This window comes from Leptidea sinapis, chromosome 1, assembly GCF_905404315.1.
Source record: "Leptidea sinapis chromosome 1, ilLepSina1.1, whole genome shotgun sequence".
NCBI lineage: Eukaryota > Metazoa > Arthropoda > Insecta > Lepidoptera > Pieridae > Leptidea > Leptidea sinapis.
The window spans coordinates 28,229,869-28,253,887 of record NC_066265.1 but is presented as its reverse complement, the minus strand read 5'-3'; the positions used below and the strand labels follow the sequence as shown (position 1 = coordinate 28,253,887).

Below are 24,019 nucleotides of genomic sequence, written 5' to 3'. Positions count from 1 at the left end.
AATGTATACCTACTATACTACATAGATTATTACTATACTAATTACTATTACTAGAACATACAACAACTACTCTAATTTTAAACTCGTTCAGTGAGCAAGCAAACAAGTCAATCCTATGCGAAAGTTTTTTTTTTTTTTTTTATGGAATAGGAGGACAAACGACCGTACGGGTCACCTGGTGTTAAGTGATCACCGCCACCCACACTCTCCTGCAACACCAGAGGAATCACAAGAGCGTTGCCGGCCTTTAAGGAAGGTGTACGCGCTTTTCTTGAAGGTACCCATGTCGTATCGTCCCGGAAACACCGCACACGGAAGCTCATTCCACAGCTTCGTGGTACGAGGAAGAAAGCTCCTTGAAAACCGCACTGTGGAGGACCGCCACATATCCAGATGGTGGGGATGTAATCCTAACTTGTGGCGTGTCGTGCGAAGGTAGAATTCGGCGGCAGGAATCAGGTTGAACAGCTCTTCGGAACACTCCCCGTGATAGATGCGGTAGAAAACACACAATGAAGCGACGTCTCTACGCAACGCCAAATGATCCAGCCGTTCACAGAGTACTGGGTTCCCGACAATTCGAGCTGCTCTGCGTTGCACGCGGTCAAATGGATCGAGCTGATACTGGGGTGCACCAGACCAGAGATGACAGCAATACTCCATGTGAGGCCGGACCTGCGCTTTGTAGAGCGCTAGAATGTGGGCCGGCTTGAAGTATTGCCGTGCTCTATTTATGACGCCCAGTTTCTTTGAAGCCAGTTTGGCTTTGCCCTCCAGATGGCCACGGAATTGGCAATTGCTCGAGATTTCGAGACCCAGTATTCCGATACTAGGCGAGGCTTTAAGGGAAGTGTTCTCGAAGAGCGGTGATACGGCAAATGGGGTTTTTTTAGTGGTAAACGCGCAAACTTGAGTCTTCTGGGGGTTAAATTGGACAAGGTTCAACTTACCCCATTCCGCGACCTTCTCGAGAGAGGACTCGATAGAAGACACAAGTTTCTCCCGGCACTGGTCGACGTTTTCCCGAGAGAGACCTGCATGGCCCGTGTATACGGCATCACCAGTGCTGTCGTCTGCATAGCAATGCATGTTGGCGGTGTCCAACATATCATTGATATGCAGAAGAAACAGCGTGGGAGATAGCACACAGCCTTGGGGAACTCCAGCGTTCACGGGCTTGGGATTCGAGCAATAACCGTCGATAACGACCTGTATGCTGCGCCCAGTGAGGAAGCTGGAGGTCCACTTGCATAAGCTCTCGGGAAGCCCAAATGATGGAAGTTTTGCGAGGAGCGCCTTGTGCCATACACGATCAAAGGCCTTCGCTATATCCAGACCAACTGCCAGGCCTTCCCCCTTGCTTTCAATAGCCGCCGCCCATCTATGTGTTAGGTATACCAGAAGATCGCCAGTCGACCGACCATTGCGAAAGCCGTACTGCCGGTCGTTGATCAACTGGTGACCCTCAAGGTATACCAAGAGCTGGCGGTTCATTATGCTCTCCATGATTTTGGAGAGTAGGGAGGTAATCGCAATAGGCCTGTAGTTTGCCGGATCCGAACTGTCTCCTTTTTTTGGGATCGGATGGACAAGGGCTGACTTCCATGAATCAGGGACTACGCCTTTTGAATAAGAGTGCCGGAATAAACGCGTTAGCACCGGCGTCAACTCAGGGGCACACGTTCTAAGCACGATTGGAGAAATGCCATCCGGCCCGCTCGACTTCCTGACGTCCAACGAAAACAGAGCTCGCCTAACAATTTTCTGTCGGAACTGTACTTCAGGCATGGAGCTCTGACACCGCGGGATTGTCGGCGGTGTTTTTCCGTTGTCGTCAAGAGTCGAGTTGGAGGCAAAAAGAGTGCACAGGAGATCGGCTTTCTCTTTTGCCGTATGGGCCAGGGTGTCATTCCTCATGTGCAACGGCGGCATGGACGGCTGGTTGAAGTTACCAAGAGCAGCTTTCGACAACGACCAGAACTTGCGTGTTCCGGTCGGGTAACTGGAAAGCTGCTCGCCAATTTTGACGACGTGCTTCGATTCGCACGGGCGATTTGCCGCTTAAAAAATCTGGAGGCACGGTTATATTTCCTCTTCAGAACTTTGCAGTTCGGATCCTTTGAGCCCAGCGCCGCAACCCAAGTTCGATACGCCTGTTTTTCGCAGTCAGATGCTGCTTTAAATGACGCATCGAACCAGGGCTGTGATCTGCCACCGATCGGTACTACAGAGCTTGGTATAAAAATATCCATGCCCTGCAGTATCACATCGGCTACTGCAACGGCGCAGGCACTAGGATCATCCGAAGGGAAACAAACCCTGCCCCAAGGGTAGGATGCAAAAAAGGAACGCATCCTATCCCAATCTGCTGACTTGTAGTGCCAAACGCGGCGGGTCCCTGGTGGTCTGCGACGTTGGCGTCGGATAGGCACTACACTCCTGACCAGGCAATGGTCGGACGTTCCGAGAGGGGCGTCGACAGAGACCTGGTAACCATCGGGATGTGTAGTCAGCAGAAGATCTAATAAGGACGGCATGTGGCTATCCACATCCGGGAGCCGCGTCGGCGACTCAACCAATTGGGACAGACCATACGCCAATGCAAAATTATGCACAGATCGCCCTGCGTAGTCTGTGGTACGTGATCCAAGCCATTCGGCATTGTGCCCGTTGAAATCACCCAAGACTACGATTTCAGCGGAGGGGATCTGAGCAAGCACGTCATCAAATGCCGCTTGAACGCAGCCCATGAGGTGATCCGTTTCTGCGTTACCACTATGGGACCTGTAGACACACGCATAGATGCGGACGCGGTCCTCTAAATCTACGCGGAGCCAGAGAGTAGACAGGCCCCTACCCTCAAAATTGCCGAGACGGCGACAGCAGATATCCTCCCTGACGTACACACATACCCCGGCATGAGGCATGAAATTATGCTCAATTTTGTACCCGGGGTACGTTAAATATGACGTATCGCTAGGTCGAGATATCTGCGTCTCCGTAAGGAAACACAAGGCCGGCTGCGACGTCTCAAGGTGGTGGTGGACGGCGTTTAAGTTGGAGTGAATTCCCCGGATGTTACAAAAGTCCACATTAAGCGTGGAGCGGGGTGCCGTGGTGTTGCTGCCCTGTTTGTCCTGTGACATACACGGTACTGTGCCCTCCCCAGAATACGAAGGGCAGCCCGAGCGCGAATGCTCGGGGAGGGAATCTCTGGCTCTACAAGAGCCGGTACCCTCCTGGGGTAATTTCTCTTTAAATACCAATGCTCTCATATTTTGTTGAGGGGGGGGGGAAGGACGGGGGGTATGGCCTCCGGTCCTCGACACTAACCTATGCGAAACATAGCGGCACTAGGCCGCTACTTTACGCCGGTATTCTGTGCGAGTGTGGTAAGTAACCCGGACGAGTCTGGCCCGATTGTGCTGACGTCATGAGACAGCAGCGTGACTCTCCCACTTTCAAAAAGCCCGTAGTCGCCTCTTACGACACCCTTGGACCTGGGACTACCCTATTCTTTTTACGCCCCGGGGCAGCACAGGGCAAAAAATTCGTTTAAATTTCGTAAAGCGACTGTAAAAGGCGTGTCTCGCATAAGATAGGTTCTCGCTCGCGGAATTGCGAGCAGCTGCGGTCGCCTTTGCCTTGTAGCGCGTCCATCCGGTACCCACAAACCTATTCGCTCCAGTTAGGCTGGATGACTCACCATACCATGCAAAATTTTCCATAAATAAACCAGGAGTACGTCTCTCCTAGTTTATCATACCCAACCATGCCAAGAATAAAAAGTGTAGGATATAGAAGTGGATATCCTGGGTATACTTTGTAGAGTTTTAGATATATAAACCTAACAAACTTTATTTTGTAATCGTTCCAACATGAGCTTGTATTGATGACTATGTATGAATGACTTCTCACCAAAGCCTGATATAGAACTCGTATAGCTTTGATATTTGTGAAATTTTTAACTTGTCTCATGACAAATCCAAGGTGTCTGTAAGATTTCTTACAAATATCAACAATGAGTTCACGGAAGTTACAATCCGCATTGAAACGAACTCCAAGATCTTTGATTTTGTTGACACGCTGCAAAGGCTGGTTGTCTGGATGGTATGTGTAATGCTGTGGATACCGAGACCGGCTAAATGATGTCACCGAGCATTTGTCAATATTAAAATGTAATTTTGTATCCCGACTCCCATTAAATATTCTATTAATATCATCTTGTAATTTTATATGATCAAATTTATCTTTTATTTGCAGCGAAAGTTTAAGGTCATCAGCAAATAACAAACATGTTGATTGACGGATGATTTCTGGCAGATAATTAATCATAATGATAAATTGGAGGGGTCCTAAATTGCTGCCCTGACTTACATCTGATCTAGTATAGTATTCCTCAGAATGGAACCCGCCACAGTCAACATACTGTCGCCGGTCACTTAAGTAGCTGGCGAAGAACGACAATGTGTTATTATTAATAATGGTAGCTAAAATAATGCTACTAGAAAGACACCGGATATAAGAACAATGTTCTCGAGGGTGCAGAGAACGAATTTGGGATAATTTAAAAAATCCAAGATGACCACCGTGCAAAATAATGATTTCAACAATATGGATATCGTATGCAAGGTTCTCGAGGGTGCAGAAAACGAATTTGGGATCATTTTAAAAATCCAAGATGGCCGCCGAGCCAAATAATTTTTTGGGCTATACGTATGCATGGTCGTTATAATGATAACCCTAACGCAAAACAACTAAACGGCATCTACCGGAAATTGTCTTGCCACGTGGAACTAAAATCGTTGATATCAGGAAACTGTGTGCCACTAGAAAACGCCAGTGAAGAACTTCACTGCATAATCTCAATGCAATTGCTCAATCTGCGCAGACTGGTGATGCAAGTGAGGTGAAAGTGACGGTTATATTGAAGATAACTTTGTAGACATACTCGTTTCGTTTACTAGATCATAACCATGCTTGTGAATAGTAGTGTTAGTTGGATATATAGCTGGTTTTGTGGTGAGGTCTCTATGTCGCCATTAGAAAATACATGGGTTGCATCGACTTGTCATCTATGAACAGTAAATTTGAGTACCACAATTAAGCATGCTCACAAGATGGAGGCGAATTAATATATGCCTCAAGCGACGTATATGAGATTTGTAGAGCTGCAAAATTTGTTCTCCGAAAATTCTTGAAACAAGATTCGGTGATGATAAAATCTCACACTTAAAAATACAGACCAGCATAATGAAATGATTCATTGGTCGGCTTGAAATGATTCATTCGTCACTTAATAAGTTACTTCGTCTGGTGGGAAAAATATATAAAGGGAAACTCATATCAAAGAAAAAAAAATGTTTGAAAAAAAATCAGAGGGAAGGATTTCAAATACGAAGGAGGAAGGAGGGTGTGACATTACAGTTGTTCATACATAAGGGATTAAATTTATATTAAACAATTATTAGCTCAAAACAATATATTTTTTAAACTCTAAACAACAAAACTTTATCAATACTTAGAATAATATGTCTGTTCAGTCTAATAATGCAAGTTTGTCTCACATCTTAGTTAAAAAAAACACATTAATGACAAAAAGTTTCTGATATATTATTTATTTTTATTCAGTTATATCACAGATATAAATTTTGTATACATCATTTGTCATCATTCATTCTCATATTATATTAAAATAATTAACTGTGCCCCGTGGTGTTACCCGTCATTATGGATTATCACTTACAAACAACATTCTATCACAATTAAAAGACAAAAAAAAGCACACAAAGGCCTCCTCAAAAGTCCGGGGTCTAAGATTTTCTGTACACCAAATTTCATCTAAATCAGCCTAGCTATTTGAGTGTGTAAATGTATATATAGACACAGATTAGAATTTTAAGTTGTAAAAAAATTCTGAAAACATTTATTAATATTTGTGTGGATGTAAGAGTTGATGTCTAAAAATTCACACGAATTTTCAGCACTGGTATTACACACACATATTATGTATGCACACACACTAAAACAAAGTAACTGGTGTATGGCAAGTGTAACACATATCTGTCATGCACACTAAAATATCTGGCCTGTTCTTATGTGTTGTGTAACAGTGTTGTAAACTGTTAAAAGTATCAATTATATTTATATATAATTATAATATTTAACTGACTATAATATAGCAATTTTACCTTATTTATTAAACTTAAGCACATAAGTAAATTAACCGTAGTCAACAGATATTGATTAAAAAAGTTTGTTCTCTATCCGGAAAAACAACCATTGTCAAGCATAGTCATAGGTTTTTTTTTTAGGAAAAACACCCTATGTTTTTGCAAGGATTTGCGTTTATTTAAAAAAAAATCCAAAGTCAGTTGTCATCTGTCAAGCTGTTTTCGAATATCAACGATCGTGCGCAGTTTTGTAATATTATTTCTAACAATAACTGTAATAAGTTTGCGATTCCTAAATGGAAGAAAACAATTTCAAAAAGAGAATTAGTAAAAAGACTGAAAGTATCAGGTGAACCACACATTAACCATCAAGGAAGTCCCCATAGTGGCGTTGTAACTGGACCTGATTGCAAGTATGTATTTTTTGGAAAGCTAATGCTTTACTACAAGAGTATGTAGTTATCATACTCATTTGGTATTTTACCTACATAAGTCATATCTTTTTTTTACTATTCCTTTATGTACACGCTTGGAGTGTTTTTCGAAAATTACAGAAGAACAGAGAAATGAAATACTTAATGTATTTTACAATAATTATATTTGTCTGGTTTAATATCATACCGACATGTTCAACAAAGAAGACCCCGAGTCTTTCGTGATGATGACGATGAATCACATTCCCATTATTTATCGTTTTCTTATAAAATAAGAATAAATAGCAAAGAAATTTGTGTATGCATGGCAGCATTTAAAAGTTTACATGGCATCACAAGGGGAGTATTGCATACCATACAATCAAAAATTCGTACAGCTAAATTACCTCAAGATGGACATGGTCATCACAATAATAGACCCCATGAAATTCCATTACCAGTAGTGGAACTAATAAGATCACACATCAAGAGCTTTAAAGGTCGTCAGTCTCACTATTCATTGAGGGATAACCCTAATGTTTTGAAAAATGCATGAGTTATTTTTAGCAGAGGTACAAATACAGTTAAACTATTTAGTTTATAATAATATTTTCACCATTAAATTTGGCCTACCACGATCAGATACTTGTAGTATCTGTGACCAACTATCATTAAAAATAAAGAGCTGCTCTGACGAAACCAAAAAAACAGAATTTGTGAACCAAAAAAAGCTAAATTTATTAAAAGCTACAAAGTTTCGTGAACTTAAGTCTCTGTACACACGTAAGGCAAAACGAGGTGAATGTATGTTACTATCTTTTGATTTTATGCAAAATTTACCGTTGCCACACATTAAGACCAATGAAGTCTTCTATTCAAGGCAGATGTGGTACTACATATTTGGGATTCACGACTTGGCTAATAATGATGCTTATATGTATTGTTACACAGAGACTACTGCAAAGAAAGGAGCATCAGATGTGACATCCTTACTCCTGCATTATTTAAACAACAAAGAAATTACATCTGATACTCTGATATTGGTAAGTGATGGTTGCAGTGGGCAGAATAAAAATCATGTAATGGTGTATTTCGAGTATTTTTTAGTACATGTGTTAAAAATATTCAAGACAGTTTTGCACGTGTTTCCAATAAGGGGACATACTTACCTCCCAAATGATTCTGATTTTACCCTCATTGGAAAGAAGAAGGCATTATTTTCTCCAGAACTTCCAAGTGATTGGGATAACATAATCAAAGATTCTAGAAAACATCCTTCTCCCTTCAAGGTAATACCCGTTGAACAAGATATGTTTTTTAACATAAAAGAGGCAGTAAGTCCCTATTTTCTCAAAGTCCCAAAACCTGCTTTGAAATTAAGACAAGTATGTATTATTAAAACTAGTGAAAAATACCAATATATAAAAACAAAAGATTCTTTTACTGGGCCTGCAACATGTAATGATATCCGAAGAAAATGTAGGTTACCAGATGATTTTGTGATCAATCCACTTTATCAAGAGCCTATTAAGATGAATGCTGCTAAGGTACAAAATTTACTATCTCTTAGTAAATTTTTAACAAAGCCAGAGAACCGTGCTTATTATCATGGAATTTGTAGTGATGCAAACTTTGATATTGGTGATAATCTTGCTGAAGTTGATGAAGATGATAACAGTGATGGCTGTGAATAATTTACCTACTAATTTATATTTTATTAATATGTAATATTAATACAAAAACAAGACAAAAGTAATCTTTGGCAAAAGTAAAAGTTTTACTTAATTTTTGTGAAAAAGTAACCCATGTCAATTTATTTGTAACATTATCTGGAAAAACTGACTTTGTCCATGTGTATTTTGTATGTTTTTCATAGAAATATAAGAATATATAAGACTATTGCAGTTTTAATAAGTATTTGTTCCTCTAACTTTTAATACTGGTTACTATTTTGTAGTAATATATTAATGGTTAATTAAATAAATGTTTTTTTCTTCTCCTGTAAAGTTTGCTAAACTTGACCATGGTTGTTCTTCCAAAAACCCCTTCAAATGTGTCAATTCATGAATGTCACAAGGAAAAAATAATTAGCTATGTAGCTCTTGTAACAACATATACCTTATGAGATGCAAATATGAGTATATCCAATATTGTAATACTAATATAATACTAATATTCTAGATATAAGGCTAACAGTTGCTCTATGTCTTAGCATTCACTCTAAACAGTTTCCTTAATTTCAATCTCATTGCAAGTCCCAATATAGTTATATTTTTCTTGTACCACTCAATATTGTAATTTATGTGCACTCTCCAGTTCTTGTCAAGGAATGCTTTGTAGAAAACACTCATTTCATCGGCTGTAAGATTGGTCTTGCCTTCTGGAAGATTGTTTTTCAGATACTGTTCCCGCTCCTGAAATATATATAATAATTATTCATTATATTCAAATGTCTTACATCAATACTAACTATATGACTATGTATAGTCTGACTGACCATAAAACAATTATAAAATTAAAATCAACACAAATCAAAGAAGCATTCTTTTCAAAGGATATATCGAAGTAATGTTATTGTCTTTTTACATAAAATATTATCTTATACTGTACTTTATAGATTACAAACAATGTTTTTGACAAAATATTTTCTATATCAAAGATATTTTATGATGGTTAGAATATAATACCTATATTAACAATATAACATTGAATAAGCTATTAGGTATATATATTATTTATGGTACTGTGCTACTTAAATCAATTCAATTGAATCTACAGAGGTTAATTTTTTTATATAAATATACTTGTTACTATGAAAGTACTCCCTTTTAACAGTGAATAACATTGCTCTTATACAAACAGATTCAGAGTGAAATCAACTTTGGAGTTGTACCAAACAAACTGACATAGATTATACAAAAATTTCAAAATAATTTGGGAGGTGTTGTGCCCCAGAATGTTAGGAAGAAACAATATCCTTAACTGTGACCAACAGTGCTAAATCAAAACATAATATGTAATTGGATGTCCAAGCTATCTGTGTATTTAAACATGCATAAAATGATTTAAAAACAGTCTCATCAACAACAGCATAACCAACACCACACACAGGTACTATAACCAGTGTTACAATAATATTTCTTAGTCTTCAAGGTCACCAATCTCATGAGATCATTTAGCAGGTCAGTACATCCACTGGTAGATAAGGTAAGCCTAGTAGTAACAAGATGCAAAATTTGAAAACTTTTTGAGTTAGCCCAGTGAAAACCTAGTTTTGTTCAATTCGATAATTAAAGGCAGACAAAACACACACTAGATTTATCACAATAAAAAAATTTATTCAACATGCCTTTCAACACTTCTGTTATCACATTCTTCTATCACATTTTGTAGTTCAAGCTATTAAAACATACACGGCTCACAAGTTACACCAATATGAAATTAAATAAAAGGCAACTGTTGTATGAGGCACTGCATTCTACACGGAACAGTCCAGTGGCACACTGTCTGGCATGCTCATACCACATGCTGGTGCCATTATGTGCCATTCAAATAAGGTTATTATGGTGGTGACACATGTCAAGTTATCATGGGTATTCTCTTTGAGGAAATGGGAATAATACGTGTAACTTTTTCCAATCAAAAATATTATGTGTATGATGACATTTATTTTTTAATGAATTAAACATATGTGTACAATTTCACATCTATCAATAAGTGTACTCTCAGGGTTACATAATTTGTGCTTACTACCTGGAAGAACCTTGAATTGTGTTGCGTCCAGAAATCATGGTTCCAGTCCTGAACCTCTGCCCTCAATTTTCTATATTTTCGTTCTAGATCACTCTCGTTATGTGGCTTTCGAAATATTATTTTTCTAAGATTTGAAACAGGGTCTGGAGGGCCAATCATATCGCTGGATATTTTATTTTCATACGGTATTTGCTGAGATGAGTTCTTTTCTGTTGTGTAAAATCTGTGCAGTGCACGTCTATACCCTCTGATTTGGTGTATGGCCATATTATTTACTATATGTGACATAAATTTTAATGAATGTAATGCTTAATACCGTGGATTTAATTTGATAACACAAGTAATACGTATTGGGCAATTTTATGTAACAATAACATAATTTAATAATTAATTCTCTTCATCTCAAATAATTATTTATACCAATCACCAAAGAGAATATAATCACTACTCACTACGTTTTACTTTTTCTTTTTTTTTTTGGATTTTATGGCCTGGTAAACTACGTTTTACGTCTAATCGCCAAAGAGGATCGTTACTCGTTAGGAGCAGCAAAGAGGATGTAAGGACTATGTAATAAGAGGCGGACTGCATAAGTGAAAATTGAAACATGTAGTGATTTGACATAAGTTTGTAATAGTACTTACTACTTAGCAGTAATAACAATAGCCATTGGCGACAAGGCTAATCTTCTATCTTCGTTTTTACAAAATTATAGCCGTCATCTATCAATGACTGCCCGTTTCATACAATCGAGGAGAGTGAATAGCTTTTTTCCTGGAGAGTTTTGCTAGGCTGAATATCAGTGAATAACAACCTCGTTTTAGAGTAAATATATTCGTCTGACCGTTTAAGTTTTTCGCTAATTACCTTGCTTATACCTACTACCTACCTAATGATTATCTATACCACAGAACACATCTATCCCTAAACTACATGATTATGTATTACTGCCCGGGTAAATCAATTATTGACACCTCAAATGTTCTGTGCAAGTACAGTGTGCAAAAAAGTTTTTGTTTCCATTTCACTTTCTCGTACAACAACGAATATTTCTATTTTTTAAACGTCTTATGCATGTATTCTTTATAGTACTTAGATATATCGGTTTTAGGTCAATCAGATAGATAGATTTATATAGAAATAAACCAAAAATAAATTGTTAAGTTTTGTATTAGATTTATATAATACTTACTATAGTTAAGAAGTTATATTTTTACTATCACGCTGAAGCGTCACTTAAATCAATTTCTACTATACCATATCGCTATCATTGTCATCTATTAAAAATAGTTATTAGAAGAAAACGCCCAAACGTAACAATAACAACAAAAATTTAGTTCTATTTGTAAATACTAAATGGTATATGAAAGTGAAACTAGACACAATACAGTATTAAAACAGTACTTTAACTTCATACTAGGGCGCCCGAATTAACGCACGCACAAATACACATACACGTGATTTACTCATATACGATGATTTAGTATTCAACACGTTGTAGCTAGGTAGAGCCTTGGCTAAAGATACCTCCTCCGAGGAATCGATCCATAATCACGAAAAAATCTATCTAGATTGTAGTTGCTAACATAAATAATATGTTGCGCTTATGTTAAATTAACAAATGGTGTTATATAACTACGCAGTAAAATATAACGCTGCTGTTACTTTTAATTTTTAACAGTGTTAGAATATTTAACATTTTAATGAAAAACCCAACTCTGCTATCGCTACAACCCTCGCAAGCAGGGGTGGAACAGACGCGCTAAAGTGACATTTTCAGAAGACTGTAGTGCCATGTGTTAGTTGGCCTGAAAATGAAAGCTTTGTAAGCTGTCACTCGCTTTGAGACCTTTCAACTTTTCTGTATTTGTGTCACTGCCCACTGGTCATAAAATGGCGGCTACTTCTAGCGTTTGCGCATGTATGTAGCTCTCGTGTTCCATTTTGCATATTTACACTACTAAATCTATCCTTTATGTATGTTGTGACAAAATTAAATAACTAACTCTAGGCGCAATTTCAACATGTTAAAAAATTGCAATACCTACATTAAAAAGTAGAGTTACTTATTTCATTGCGTCACAACATTAAAAATGAATTTTATGATTTCGAGCTTATATATAGTTATTTTCGGGGCCAATCTCCAGTTGGCGCTAGTTTTCAAATAGTAGAGAGGGCTCTCTTTTCCCTATATTATTATACTCTTTGCTCGCAAGTCGCAGACGACTGTCAAGACTTTATTGGCCTAAAGGTCTAGATACCAGGCCATAAACTCCAAAAAAAAAAAAAGACGACTGTCAAGATCGATTCTTGCCTTTTTCTCGAGGTGTCATGTCATATTAATTTGCATTTCGCCCGAGTTGTAAGCGCGACCGGCTACGCAAAGATTATTTTTACTCTAACGACGAGGACATGTCTCTGTTTAAAACATAAAAGACCATAAGTCCCTCTAGTTTCCAACTGTGAATAACAACGTTATTATTTCTAATTCACTAGATTCCTAGTAGTGTACCAACAATAACAATTTAAAATATACACATCCCATTTAATAAATTGAGATGGCAAAGGCAAAAAATGATATAGATGACTATTCAGCAAAGCTGGACATGTGTTTAACTGACGGAATTGTTAAAACTGGTAAGAGGACTGAGGTTACTAGTCTCCTAATAGAATAATATTTCACTTAATATTACATGTGATATTATATAATATATGAACTTAATATGAGTTTTACCTTGAAATATGGTACTAATGTCTAGAACCCTTCCCTTCTCGATTTACTTAAAGCTGAATTTTATATGATATATCTGAGCTTTATTAAGCACTATCTTCTTTCTATAATTCTCTTTCACTATGGAATCTGGTACATATCAACACATAATATAATCCAGTAATGCTACAGAGCCTGTGCTGTGGTGAACACTAACTACTTGAGATAATATAATATTGACACACTTTTTACACAAATTATCTTGCCCCAAATTAAGCATATATAGCCTGTGTTATGGGGTATAAGACAACAATATATTTAATACAATATACTTACTTAACCATACATAAATTCATATAAACATACATAAATACATTTAAACATCCATGATTTGGAAACAATCATCCATATTCATCATATTAATGCTTGCACCTACCGGGATTTGAAACCGGGTCCTCTAGCTTAGTAGGTAGGATTGCTAACCACTCGGCTATACAGGTCGAGATATTTTCATTAAACATTAACACATTATGGTCATTGTTTACTAACCATCATTGTGTCACCAAAATGTAACCATTCATTAAGGTATTTTGTACTTAACATTACAGGGGGTGGTCTTCTGCTAGGCACATTATCTTCGCTGCTGTTTTTCAAGAGACGGAGATGGCCAATAATTGCTGGCATAGGTGTGGGAATCGGTCTTGCATATGCCAACTGCGAGCATGAGATGAAACCCAAAGCAAGTTCAGCATAAGAGCTTGTTGACTATTAGTGACAATTCAGGTAGATGTTATCATTCCCGAAATAACAATTTTTTTTTGATAAATGCTCATTAATAAAGTTTTATATCAAGATAGGTACTATGATTCAATTTTCTTGATGTCTCTCAGCAGTCATAGTATTTCCAAATATAAACAAACAAGTTAATTTTCATGTCAATCAATTATTAAATTAATCATCAATGACATTCTATACACATATAAGGACATATCGTTCACAGTCTTATAGAGGAATGGCAAAAGCTGCTTAAAGATAATTTAAGCACACTTTTCTCCTTAGTGTGTCAACTGTCATTATCTAAATAGGGTTCTAAATTCAACATGAACAGAATAAATGTTGTACACTGCTGCTTATTGACCAAGATTATTTGAAACAACTGGAGTAAATGAGGCAATGTAAAGATATAGCAGTTGAAGTTTATTATGGTGGCATGTTCCATATTTTGGGTTTGTTGTTGATGATTTGCCTGTATGTATAGAAAGTCATTGTATATCATGTAAAATAGTTTGATTTTAGAACTAAGTACTTTATCATTGTTATTTATTTTTGTGTATACAATATAGAGCTGTAAAACTAATTTCCTTTTAATCATAACATTTACTCCTTTTGATTATGTATAAGATACCCAGGAAAAAATATAAACAAAATAATGGATGAATGGAGTCTGGTTTTCAAACTGTAAACAAGGTGTTAGCTCCATGAAAAAAGTGGAAAATATATTGTAAAATCTGTGGATTACACCTCAGTGCACCTAAACGAAACATTATATTTTATATTTGATCTAGCTGCCATTGAGTGTTCACCATCATACCAACTAGATTGACATACAAATTGTAGTGAAAAATTGATGTTATGAGTTTTGGGGTTATAATTCAATAAAACATTATACAACCAACCATTTATAGAGACACTTGAGGCTGATCTACCATAAGCTGGGTTCGTAAACTATCAATATCCAACAACAGCTATCACTTGAGTGTAGTGTTGCTATTAATAAAAAAATCACCTATTTTTGAGAAAATATTCTATGGAAGGTGTCACAAATTAAATAATTATACCTAAAGCAGGAAAAGTACCTCATGATATTTAGACCCATTAGCTACCTGTTTTGTCAAAGGTATTTGAAAAATTACTGCTGCACAGATTACTACCAATGCTAGAAGCAAATAATGTGATACCATACCATCAGTTTGGTTTTAGACAATACCACTTGACAACTGAACAAGTGCAAGTGGGTTTGTGACAGAATAAGGCAAACATTAGAAAATTTATTTGAATATGGCATACTAGTAGACATTATGACGACAAAACCATACTAAGTTACCCGTTTACTATGTAAGACAAGTAAGGAAAAATAGAGTACACTATACAGGCCTGCCTGCAGTTATTTTAATTTTTCCCCGCCCACACACCCATTTCATTCATGAACCTGCGAAGCATATTAATACAACATTCACTATTATGTCCATTTGCTCATCGTCTCTCAATCTGCTCGACTTGATCACCACTGACCCCGATTTGTGCAACGTTTTATGATATTGGCACTGACCCGTTGTAACACCGTCGTGTCAGTCTTAATCGTATCGAATACCGTTACGATCCGGGCACTCATCTTCTCCTCATTGTGACAAAAAATTTTCGGAACACGTATCACGTGTCCCCAAAGGTAAAAGTCGAGAGATCGGGAGACCGCCGCGGCCAAGCGACAGGACCACTTTTCCTGCTCCATCTGTACTCTTCTTGGAGATACTATCGAACGACGCGCGATAAAAGTAATAATTCTAATTTCCGCGATTGCGGTATCGGCCAAAGGACAGCGGCATACTAAGGTGCGAGAGGCCCCGCCTTATTCGTTTGAGCCTTCCCGCAGCTGACTCTATGTATACGCCATTGGACCGAAGTCAGGGCGATGACCTTAGTTTACTGGTAGAACAAATAAGTCAGGGGTTTCATTTAATATGAAATGTTACTTTTACTGTAGCATTTAATGTAAGGGGTTTTGATTTTTTATTTTTAGTGGTGTCTCCGCGTTCAGCTTCATATTCGTGTCAATTATATTTTAAAATATTTTTTAGCACAGTCTATAATATAGATAACATAATACTTTTAGTGGTTAACTTTCTGATGTTCAAGCAATATTTTGTGTATTACAGATAAGCTGTAGTAAGTCATTGAAATCAAGAGGGGCGGTATTAGAGCACATCTCCAGTTATAATTACTGTTCACTCAAGTTTACTTTGTATTTTTTTGTTGAAATATTAAATATTTATTGTAAATAATATGTTGGCTACTTATTTACCTTTTTGCCGGTCTGCACACATTTATATAAATAAATTAATTCTCGCAAGACTTGATTATCAAGTTTATTACTCACGTAATTCAATTTAAGTAAGGGCATAAACAATTCAGAATGTTCAGGTAAAACCCAATAAAGTTCCATCATTGGATAAGTTTTCTTTGATAAATACAAATAAAATTTGCATATAGTGAGTTATACTTGAGAATAAATCGGCTGTCACCAACGAAGATCTGCAAGTATGCCAAATTTGATCCCAACCGAACGTCAGGAAATGATTCTAAGCTTTCAAGATTTGACCAAAAATTACATTCTAACACTACAAGTTACACAAAAGCTTGTGATAATAATAATCTTAGATAATATTTTATATGTATAGATATACCTACTGTGACAGCTGTAAACAAGGCGAATAAAATAACGACAAACTGTTAGCCTCTATATTCAGCAACGAACGCTCACTAAAACAAAGTGACTGGCGTATCGCGAGTGTTAGACGTAGCTGGCATGCACACTAAAGTAATAAACCTGGCCTGTTGTAATGCGTTGCCTAACAGCACGAGGCTCTATGTAGAGGTATAAATTATGCTATCAAAAACGTAATAAAACCAAGTCTCTGAAACTCAGTTCTTTTACCTTCTAAAGTTGTGGGATCCAGGTAATACCAAGTTGGTCAATTTATTTTATTCAGTTTCTACTTAAGGGTCCTTCTGTCATTAGTTATTACGTAATTAGCTAATCTTTGACTTGGACCTCGAATGAAGACCCACGTGGAAGACCACACAGGTGAATAAGAGTGAAATTGTAATTACGATCATAATAATGTCAAACAACGAAAAAGTGAATTTGGGAATAAGGTTTACGAGTGACAAAATGTATAAACGCGAACTTCGGATCCGAAACACTTTCGTAATACCAAAATGTACGATCCGTCAGCCGAAATTTCGATTTCGGGCTCCAGTTGACTGATTTCGAGCCCTCACAGCTCACATCTCTCCGCCTTGGTGGAAATAGCTTGACCGCTTCATAGCTAATCTCAACTCCGCTTTGGTGGAAACCGGGCCTTACCAAGTTACGATAAGATAAAATAAAAAATAAATAAAAATGGGTGCCTCAACAAGATTTCATTTTTATCGAATCTTTCATACTTTAACCTTAATATTATATTATTATTATAAGTAGACCGACTAAAAGTTTAAAAATTCTAAGGATTGAGTTTCAAGTTGTTATTCGAAGCTTTAGACGTTTTAAATACATAATCTAATATACAAGGTGAAACTAAATGGGTATACTATGCTTTGAACCAGACATTCCATAGGTCATCTCTAATGAATATGTGAAGTCAGAAATGAATTAGCATTTTATTTTAATACAATATTTAAAGTGCTAAGTTTTCGCAAAAACTATGATTACCTCAACCCTAATCAGCTGTTTTTTTGAACTCTCTTTGACCTTAAATAGATGAAAAACGTAGATGTGGCATAATATCAGATAATAGTAAAATGCCTACGATTCATTGCAGCTGTGAAGCAATTAGTGTTCTCATTTTGCCATGAAGACAAAATTATTTTGTATATGCATTTGCTTTAGCTGACATTGAAAATACTTCTAAATTTGTATTTACTGTAGTTATGTATTACCCAATAAAGATTTTTTAAATTCTAATCTAATTATGAAACTATGTTATGTTAGTATTTACTCTGATTTCCGCGAGTGTAATTGTAACTGTGTTTTTTTAAATATGTTAGGTTGAAAAGATCGGCCTGTCTGCGTTAATAATCTTTGAATTGCGCTTTGAAACACGATATTAACTGCTCTGTGTGTGTGTAAATGTCTATTCTAAAGGAACCCTACACACTTCACCATTTTTAATTCAATATTTGTTTATTATGTTCGAAATTAAATGAGTTCACATTTTTGATAAGTTATTACGTAAGCACTTCAATGTAGAATTATTTGAAGTTTTCTTCAAGTTACATTGAACATAATTCCAAATTTGTAATTGTAGATTATGGGTACCACAACGGCACCTTTTTCAAAAATGTGTTAGCATTATTATGGTTTGGTCTGAATGGCACTGTAGCTGTTCTTATTACTGGGCAAATGAGTCTTGACATTTTAATTCAAAAATGTTTTATCCAATAAAGATAATTCTAATAGACTCCTAATAAGAAATTGTTCTTCACGGATTTTTTTTGTCAAATATGGATATCTTTGACCATCCTCGTATTAATAATATGTACGCCATTCCCGGACCGGGTTTTGTACCCGGCCTGGGTATGGAATGGGGCAGTTATTGAGTTTTTCGTAGGAAATTTCTCACTAGCAGCCCATAGTTCAGCAATGTAGATGCTCGCCTCCTATTACGTGGGAATTAAACATAGTGAAACGTGGGTGGAAAAAATACACCTCTAACCCTTCAGGAATACAGACGTGAAACTGTGTAATGTTATGTAATTTCTTATTTTGTTTATTTGTTTCAATAACAGGAAGTAAAAAATGAATGAATAATAACATAGACACAAGCCACATTTCATGTAGTGTGCATACTCCTTAATCATAGATTATTGTTTATGTTTAAGTCCATAGGTAGGTGACCTCATTCTGTTTATAAACGAAGGCCCCGCCTAAAACGGGCAGTCTCTTAAATTTAGGGTTGTCTAAGAAAAGAAATTGAAATATAATATTTTTATTTCGTAGGGAAGTCTTTTTCTTTTTTTTTATTTATTTATTAAAACTTAAACATCACCATACTATTGCATATGACCCAAATAACGTACCATTGAAGGGATGTTATACCCTTTCTGGTTCACGTTGTATATAAAAATGAATTGCTGTTCGTTAGTCTCGCTAAAACTCGAGAACGGCTGGACCGATTTGGTTATCTTTGGTCTTGAATTATTTGTGGAAGTCAAGAGAAGGTTTAAAAAGTGAATAAATCTGAAAATGCTCGGAATGAAATAAAAACAATAATTTTGTTTATCCTTTGTTGTGTCCCCGTGATGTGTTTAAAGAAAAAAGAAAGAATAGTTTAAAATGAATAACTAATTAGAAGCTTTATATATTTCTAACTTTCTTAGGAATATAATAATTATTGTAGTATGATACATTTTTTGTACGATTTAATATATGGTAGGTCGGAGCATCGGTCGTCATCTATTTTTATATCCCAAAAATTTTAATTATTGATTTTTCTCTGATTACTTTATATGGCAATACATCGTTTGCTGGGTCAGCTAGTATACAATAATTATTAGTTCACATTGGATCATGCATGAGTGACATCTACTGGTGAATTAAGAAAATACACAATACAAAGCACGTCATAATTTATGCAACATCTTAAATGCACGAAAAATTGACACAGTGATTGCAATTTGCGTTTTTATCGCTAGAGTGCGGTAAAAAATGTAAATATCTGTATCATAGCTAATAGAGTTTAGTGAACCGATCATGTTTTGTGTATCGTCATCAAATGCTATAGCAAGTATGTAGCTACATTTCATTCATATATGCAAAATTCATACTGTATATGTTATAAGTATAGGATTGATGGATAACCTGGGAGTTGAACAAGACATAGGTACCAAGTGTTACGAACCATGTGTCACTCGAACGATTGGCTCAGTTTGTAAGAGTTCGAGTCCTGCATCATTCATAAATTTAATTTATTAATGCCTCTTTGTAAATAGGCCTTCAAATAATTAATGTAAAGAGCGCGTGCAAGCGTAGAGGTAACAGCTACCGGCGTGGCGGTCGCTGAGATAAACAACGTTGACAATTAAATATTTATTGTTTCAACCAATACTGGAATAGACATCGATTCGAGAAATATGCAATTATAAATTATTAATAGAATATTATAATTATTTAAATCTAATTAAAACCTTTCGCATTATATGTTTAAAAGTAACGTGTGTATAGATTAATAATTACAAATACAATAAGTACACAGCTATATGAGGGCCCGTGATAAACGAACAACGCGGGCGCGAGACAGTTGACACAATTTGGCTAACATTGTGTCATTTGTGTCAACACCAACAATAACACTGACCTCTAATATTTACCGTAAAACGGGGTGATTAGGGATCCAGGGGTGAATAGGGATAAAATCAAAATTGAACCTGAGACGAGAAATTAATTTGCTTACCATAGATTACTACATACTTTTTTGAAGAAAATCGTAGTAGAATATATACTCTCTAGGTTGGCAGCATTTGTTTAACATGAAGTCAAGCAATTCGGCGTAAGATTCACTACTGAAGTTGTTGCTCTGTTACCGGTGTTTTTTTGTGGTTCTAAACTTTCGAGATAAATATATTTTTTTAGAACTATTTGAGCTAGTTTAGTTTTATTACGGTATATTAGTTATTTCTAGAGACGTTACATAAAGGGTGAGTACAATTTAAGCGCTTATTTGTAAATTTAACGGTTAAAAGTGGGTGGAGATACTTTTTATCGAAATTTGAGGTGAATAGGAACGCCGAATGGGGTGTATAGGGATGGTTAGTAAGTCTAATAGGGACGCCATATTTGGTTAATAGTGACGAGCTTAGTGACTCAATGGGAATGTAGAAGGGTCAATAGGGACAGGGCTGTCACCACAATGTTCTTGTTTTTTATCATATAAATAGTTACAAAATTAAATATCGGCTTTAAACATGCAAAGATTATTAATACATGATAACTAAAAAGTAAAAAATAAATTATGACGAGTAGTAATTATGAGGGGGTACAACAGCTTTACAATTCAAAGAAATCGTTACTTAAGATGTGGATATATAGGAAGAGCATGTGTTATGATAATTCTAATAAGCACAAGCTCAGCTTGGATAGTTACATGGTTCCATTAAGAAGTTCCGATGCCCACTTTCCGACTTAATCACCAGATAAGTTTGCTGGTACTATTGTGATTCCATGTGAATTTGGTTAGTTATAATATATTTTTAATGCAATAGGTAGACAAACGAGTTTATATTTGTTGAACAATAATAAGAAATAAGTGCAATTCTATCATTAAATCTCTTTCTTTTTTCAGATAACATCTATTTTTGGACAACGCCGCGTGATTACCAAACTAGTCGAAACACAAATCATAAAAAATATGACGATTCTGTAATAGAAATAGCACTACACGAGTACAATAGCTCTAACCTTTCCTTTAAAGATGTTTCACGGAAATACGATATACCGAAATCAGTCCTGCATCAGCACAACACCCGTGTCATGAAAAAACAAGGAGGCCAAACTGCCCTAAGCCGGGCTGAAGAAGCGTACTTAGTAGAGTACGTAAATGTATGTTCAGAATGGGGATATCCTCTAGAACCCATTGATTTTAGATTGCTGATAAAAGGATACCTGGATAAAATGGGAGTTGATATCAAAAGGTTCAAAAATAATTTGCCATGTCCTGATTTTATGTCATGTTTTCTTAAAAGGCATAAAAATAAAATTAGCAAAAGACTCAGTCAAAATACAAAGAGAGCAAGAGCAGCTGTTTCACCAGAAACCATCGATGAATATTTTAGAAAACTTGAAACGTCTCTTCGAGGCACACCACCTGCTAACATTGATAATTACGATGAGACCAACCTCAGCGATGACCCAGGACGTCAGAGTGTTGGTTAAGAGAACAGTCAAATACCCTGAAAGGGTAATGAACCATACAAAGGGTTCCACATCTCTTATGATGACTTCTGCAGCTGACGGCACTCTTCTACCCCCATATGTTGTATATAAATTGCAAAATATGTACGATACGTGGCGGCAAAATGGACATAAATATTGTAGGTACAACTGCACACCTTCCGGCTCGTTAAGATGGTAATATTTTCCAAGACTGGGTTTGAACTATTGCAATGCCGTATTTCAGTGATAAAATTGGATCTAAAATTTTTATAGGTGATAACCTGGCCTCTTATTTATACTTAATATAATAATTAATATGTTAATTATAATACTTTAAGTATAGTATGTTGATTAAAAAAAGATTTTAATACTTCTATAATGTTGATTATTACAGTGATTTTATATTTTTGAATTCATTTGTATTATTTAACCTTTACCCGACTGTGCAAAATAATGGTAATATTTGACTTAGCCGTGACAACCCTGACTGTTTTTTTCTATTGTCCCATAGCTGATCCCTATTAACCCCTCTAAGAGTTTAAATAGGGATGGGCAACATTTTAAGCTATCATGAGTAATTCGTAAATTTTTTAAGTTCTTTCTACATTTTATCTAATAGAGATAGTTTTAACTCAAGTTTTTAAATATAAATAACATAGGTTTTATAGAAAGAAATCAGAGAAAATGTCATCTAAAATCTAGTTTCGTCCCCATTCACCCCGTTTTACGGTACCACTGGACTGGCGGCTGTCAAAGTGCTTTTGTGCCTGTTTGATATTCGCCATTTTGGCGCTGTTGTCCATGTATCGAGAGGCTGCGGTACGAAAACTGGCTGACAACCTCAGCAAACATAGATAGATGGTGGGAAACTATTTACATAAAAAATTGTATACTTTATAACGTCGATTCTTGAAGTATATATAACACGGAAAACGAACGAAATTAATTCAAAATGCAAAAAGAATATTGAAAAAAGAGTATTGTACGTTCCTCCGCAGCCACTTGTATTATACGTCAAAATTAGTTCTCTGGACGCTCGCAAGTGGCGCTTCAAATAGGCTGTCCAACATATGGCACAGCCTGTCGTGGTATTTATACAGGTCAGTGACAACACCGCAGAGTGCATCTGTTGTTAAGAGCTGACGACACATTGATCATAATAATATAGTGATCGAAATGTACTCTCTCAATGTACAAGGTAATGCCCGCAACTTGTAAACTGTCATAATAATAATACTTACAGCCGCGCAAGTTTCAGCGAATGTATTTAAGTTACAATTACACATTAAAACCAAAAAAACATTCACCGATATCATATTACCTGCACACCCCATCATATTGTCTAAATGTTTTTATTATTCACAATTATTCATTACTATCGAACCAGTCATTCTAGAGATATCGTTGGTCACACAAAAATCGATATTGTAGAATATTTGTCAAGGAGTCACATAAATAAAAATAATAGACATAGATTTATCAGTTCAAGCAAATTAAAATTAATCAAAACTTAAGATTATAACAATCCATGACACTCGAAACATCGATAAAAATATATCTCGATTAACATAACAATTGAACCCAACCTGACAACGAAGGCAACTCGCGCCTCCCACATCGCTCGTGATGTGAGCTGTCTGTGGGGTTCTGCTCACGACTAGCAGCATTATTCAACGGATTAATATATTAAAAATAATTCAGCCTTATGTAGCCCCATTATTTTGGGATAGACGTTCCATCTGTTCCCTTTCCATGTCACGTCCCTGGCACCTCTCCGATCATTGATTGCCTCCACCACGCAAACAAAAAATTTGAAATGCACGGCGGAGCCAGTCTGTTTGAGGAGACGTCCGGGAAACAGATGATCCCATCAGTTCCCCGACGTCTCTCGTTGGCCCGTCAGTACCTTAACAAACTGAGTCTGATGAAGATAGGCTGCCTCCCTAGTGCCTGACAAGCAAGCAGGTTACATTGCTACCAACGGACCTCAAGCCTCGAGGACCAACAGAAGCTGTGCTGGTCCATCCCGCCAGATCGTTAAGATTGCGAGTAGCGAGACCTGCTCTTTGATATTGAAGATGCCTTGCGCTTGCGTACAGACCCGATTACTGCTGCCGAGTGCAACCTAGAGAATGTTATCTGCGATGCATACAGTGCGAGGGAGTGAACGGGCACTACTTGTGGTGGCAGAATAATCCTGTTACCAGAAAGTATGCTTCATGTTTTTAAAATTAAAGTTATTATAGTGTGTGTGGATTGGCAT

General features: G+C 36.5%; 1 protein-coding gene and 1 long non-coding RNA gene across 2 annotated transcripts; one reads left to right on the top strand and one right to left on the bottom strand.

Moving 5' to 3' along the window:
- Window positions 1-7,200: 7,200 nt before the first annotated feature.
- Window positions 7,201-10,767, bottom strand: LOC126970088 (COA8 family protein CG14806, mitochondrial). The gene is made up of 2 exons (XM_050815815.1): window positions 10,340-10,767; window positions 7,201-9,000 (listed from the first exon to the last, which is right to left on the bottom strand). Exons 1-2 carry the CDS (start codon window positions 10,625-10,627, stop codon window positions 8,788-8,790), a joined length of 501 nt encoding a protein of 166 aa, XP_050671772.1. The 5' UTR covers window positions 10,628-10,767; the 3' UTR covers window positions 7,201-8,787.
- A 9,428-nt stretch (window positions 10,768-20,195) lies between these two features.
- Window positions 20,196-22,168, top strand: LOC126969932 (uncharacterized). The gene is made up of 2 exons (XR_007730496.1): window positions 20,196-20,522; window positions 21,167-22,168. It is a non-coding gene; the product is annotated as an uncharacterized LOC126969932 (long non-coding RNA).
- Window positions 22,169-24,019: the final 1,851 nt, after the last annotated feature.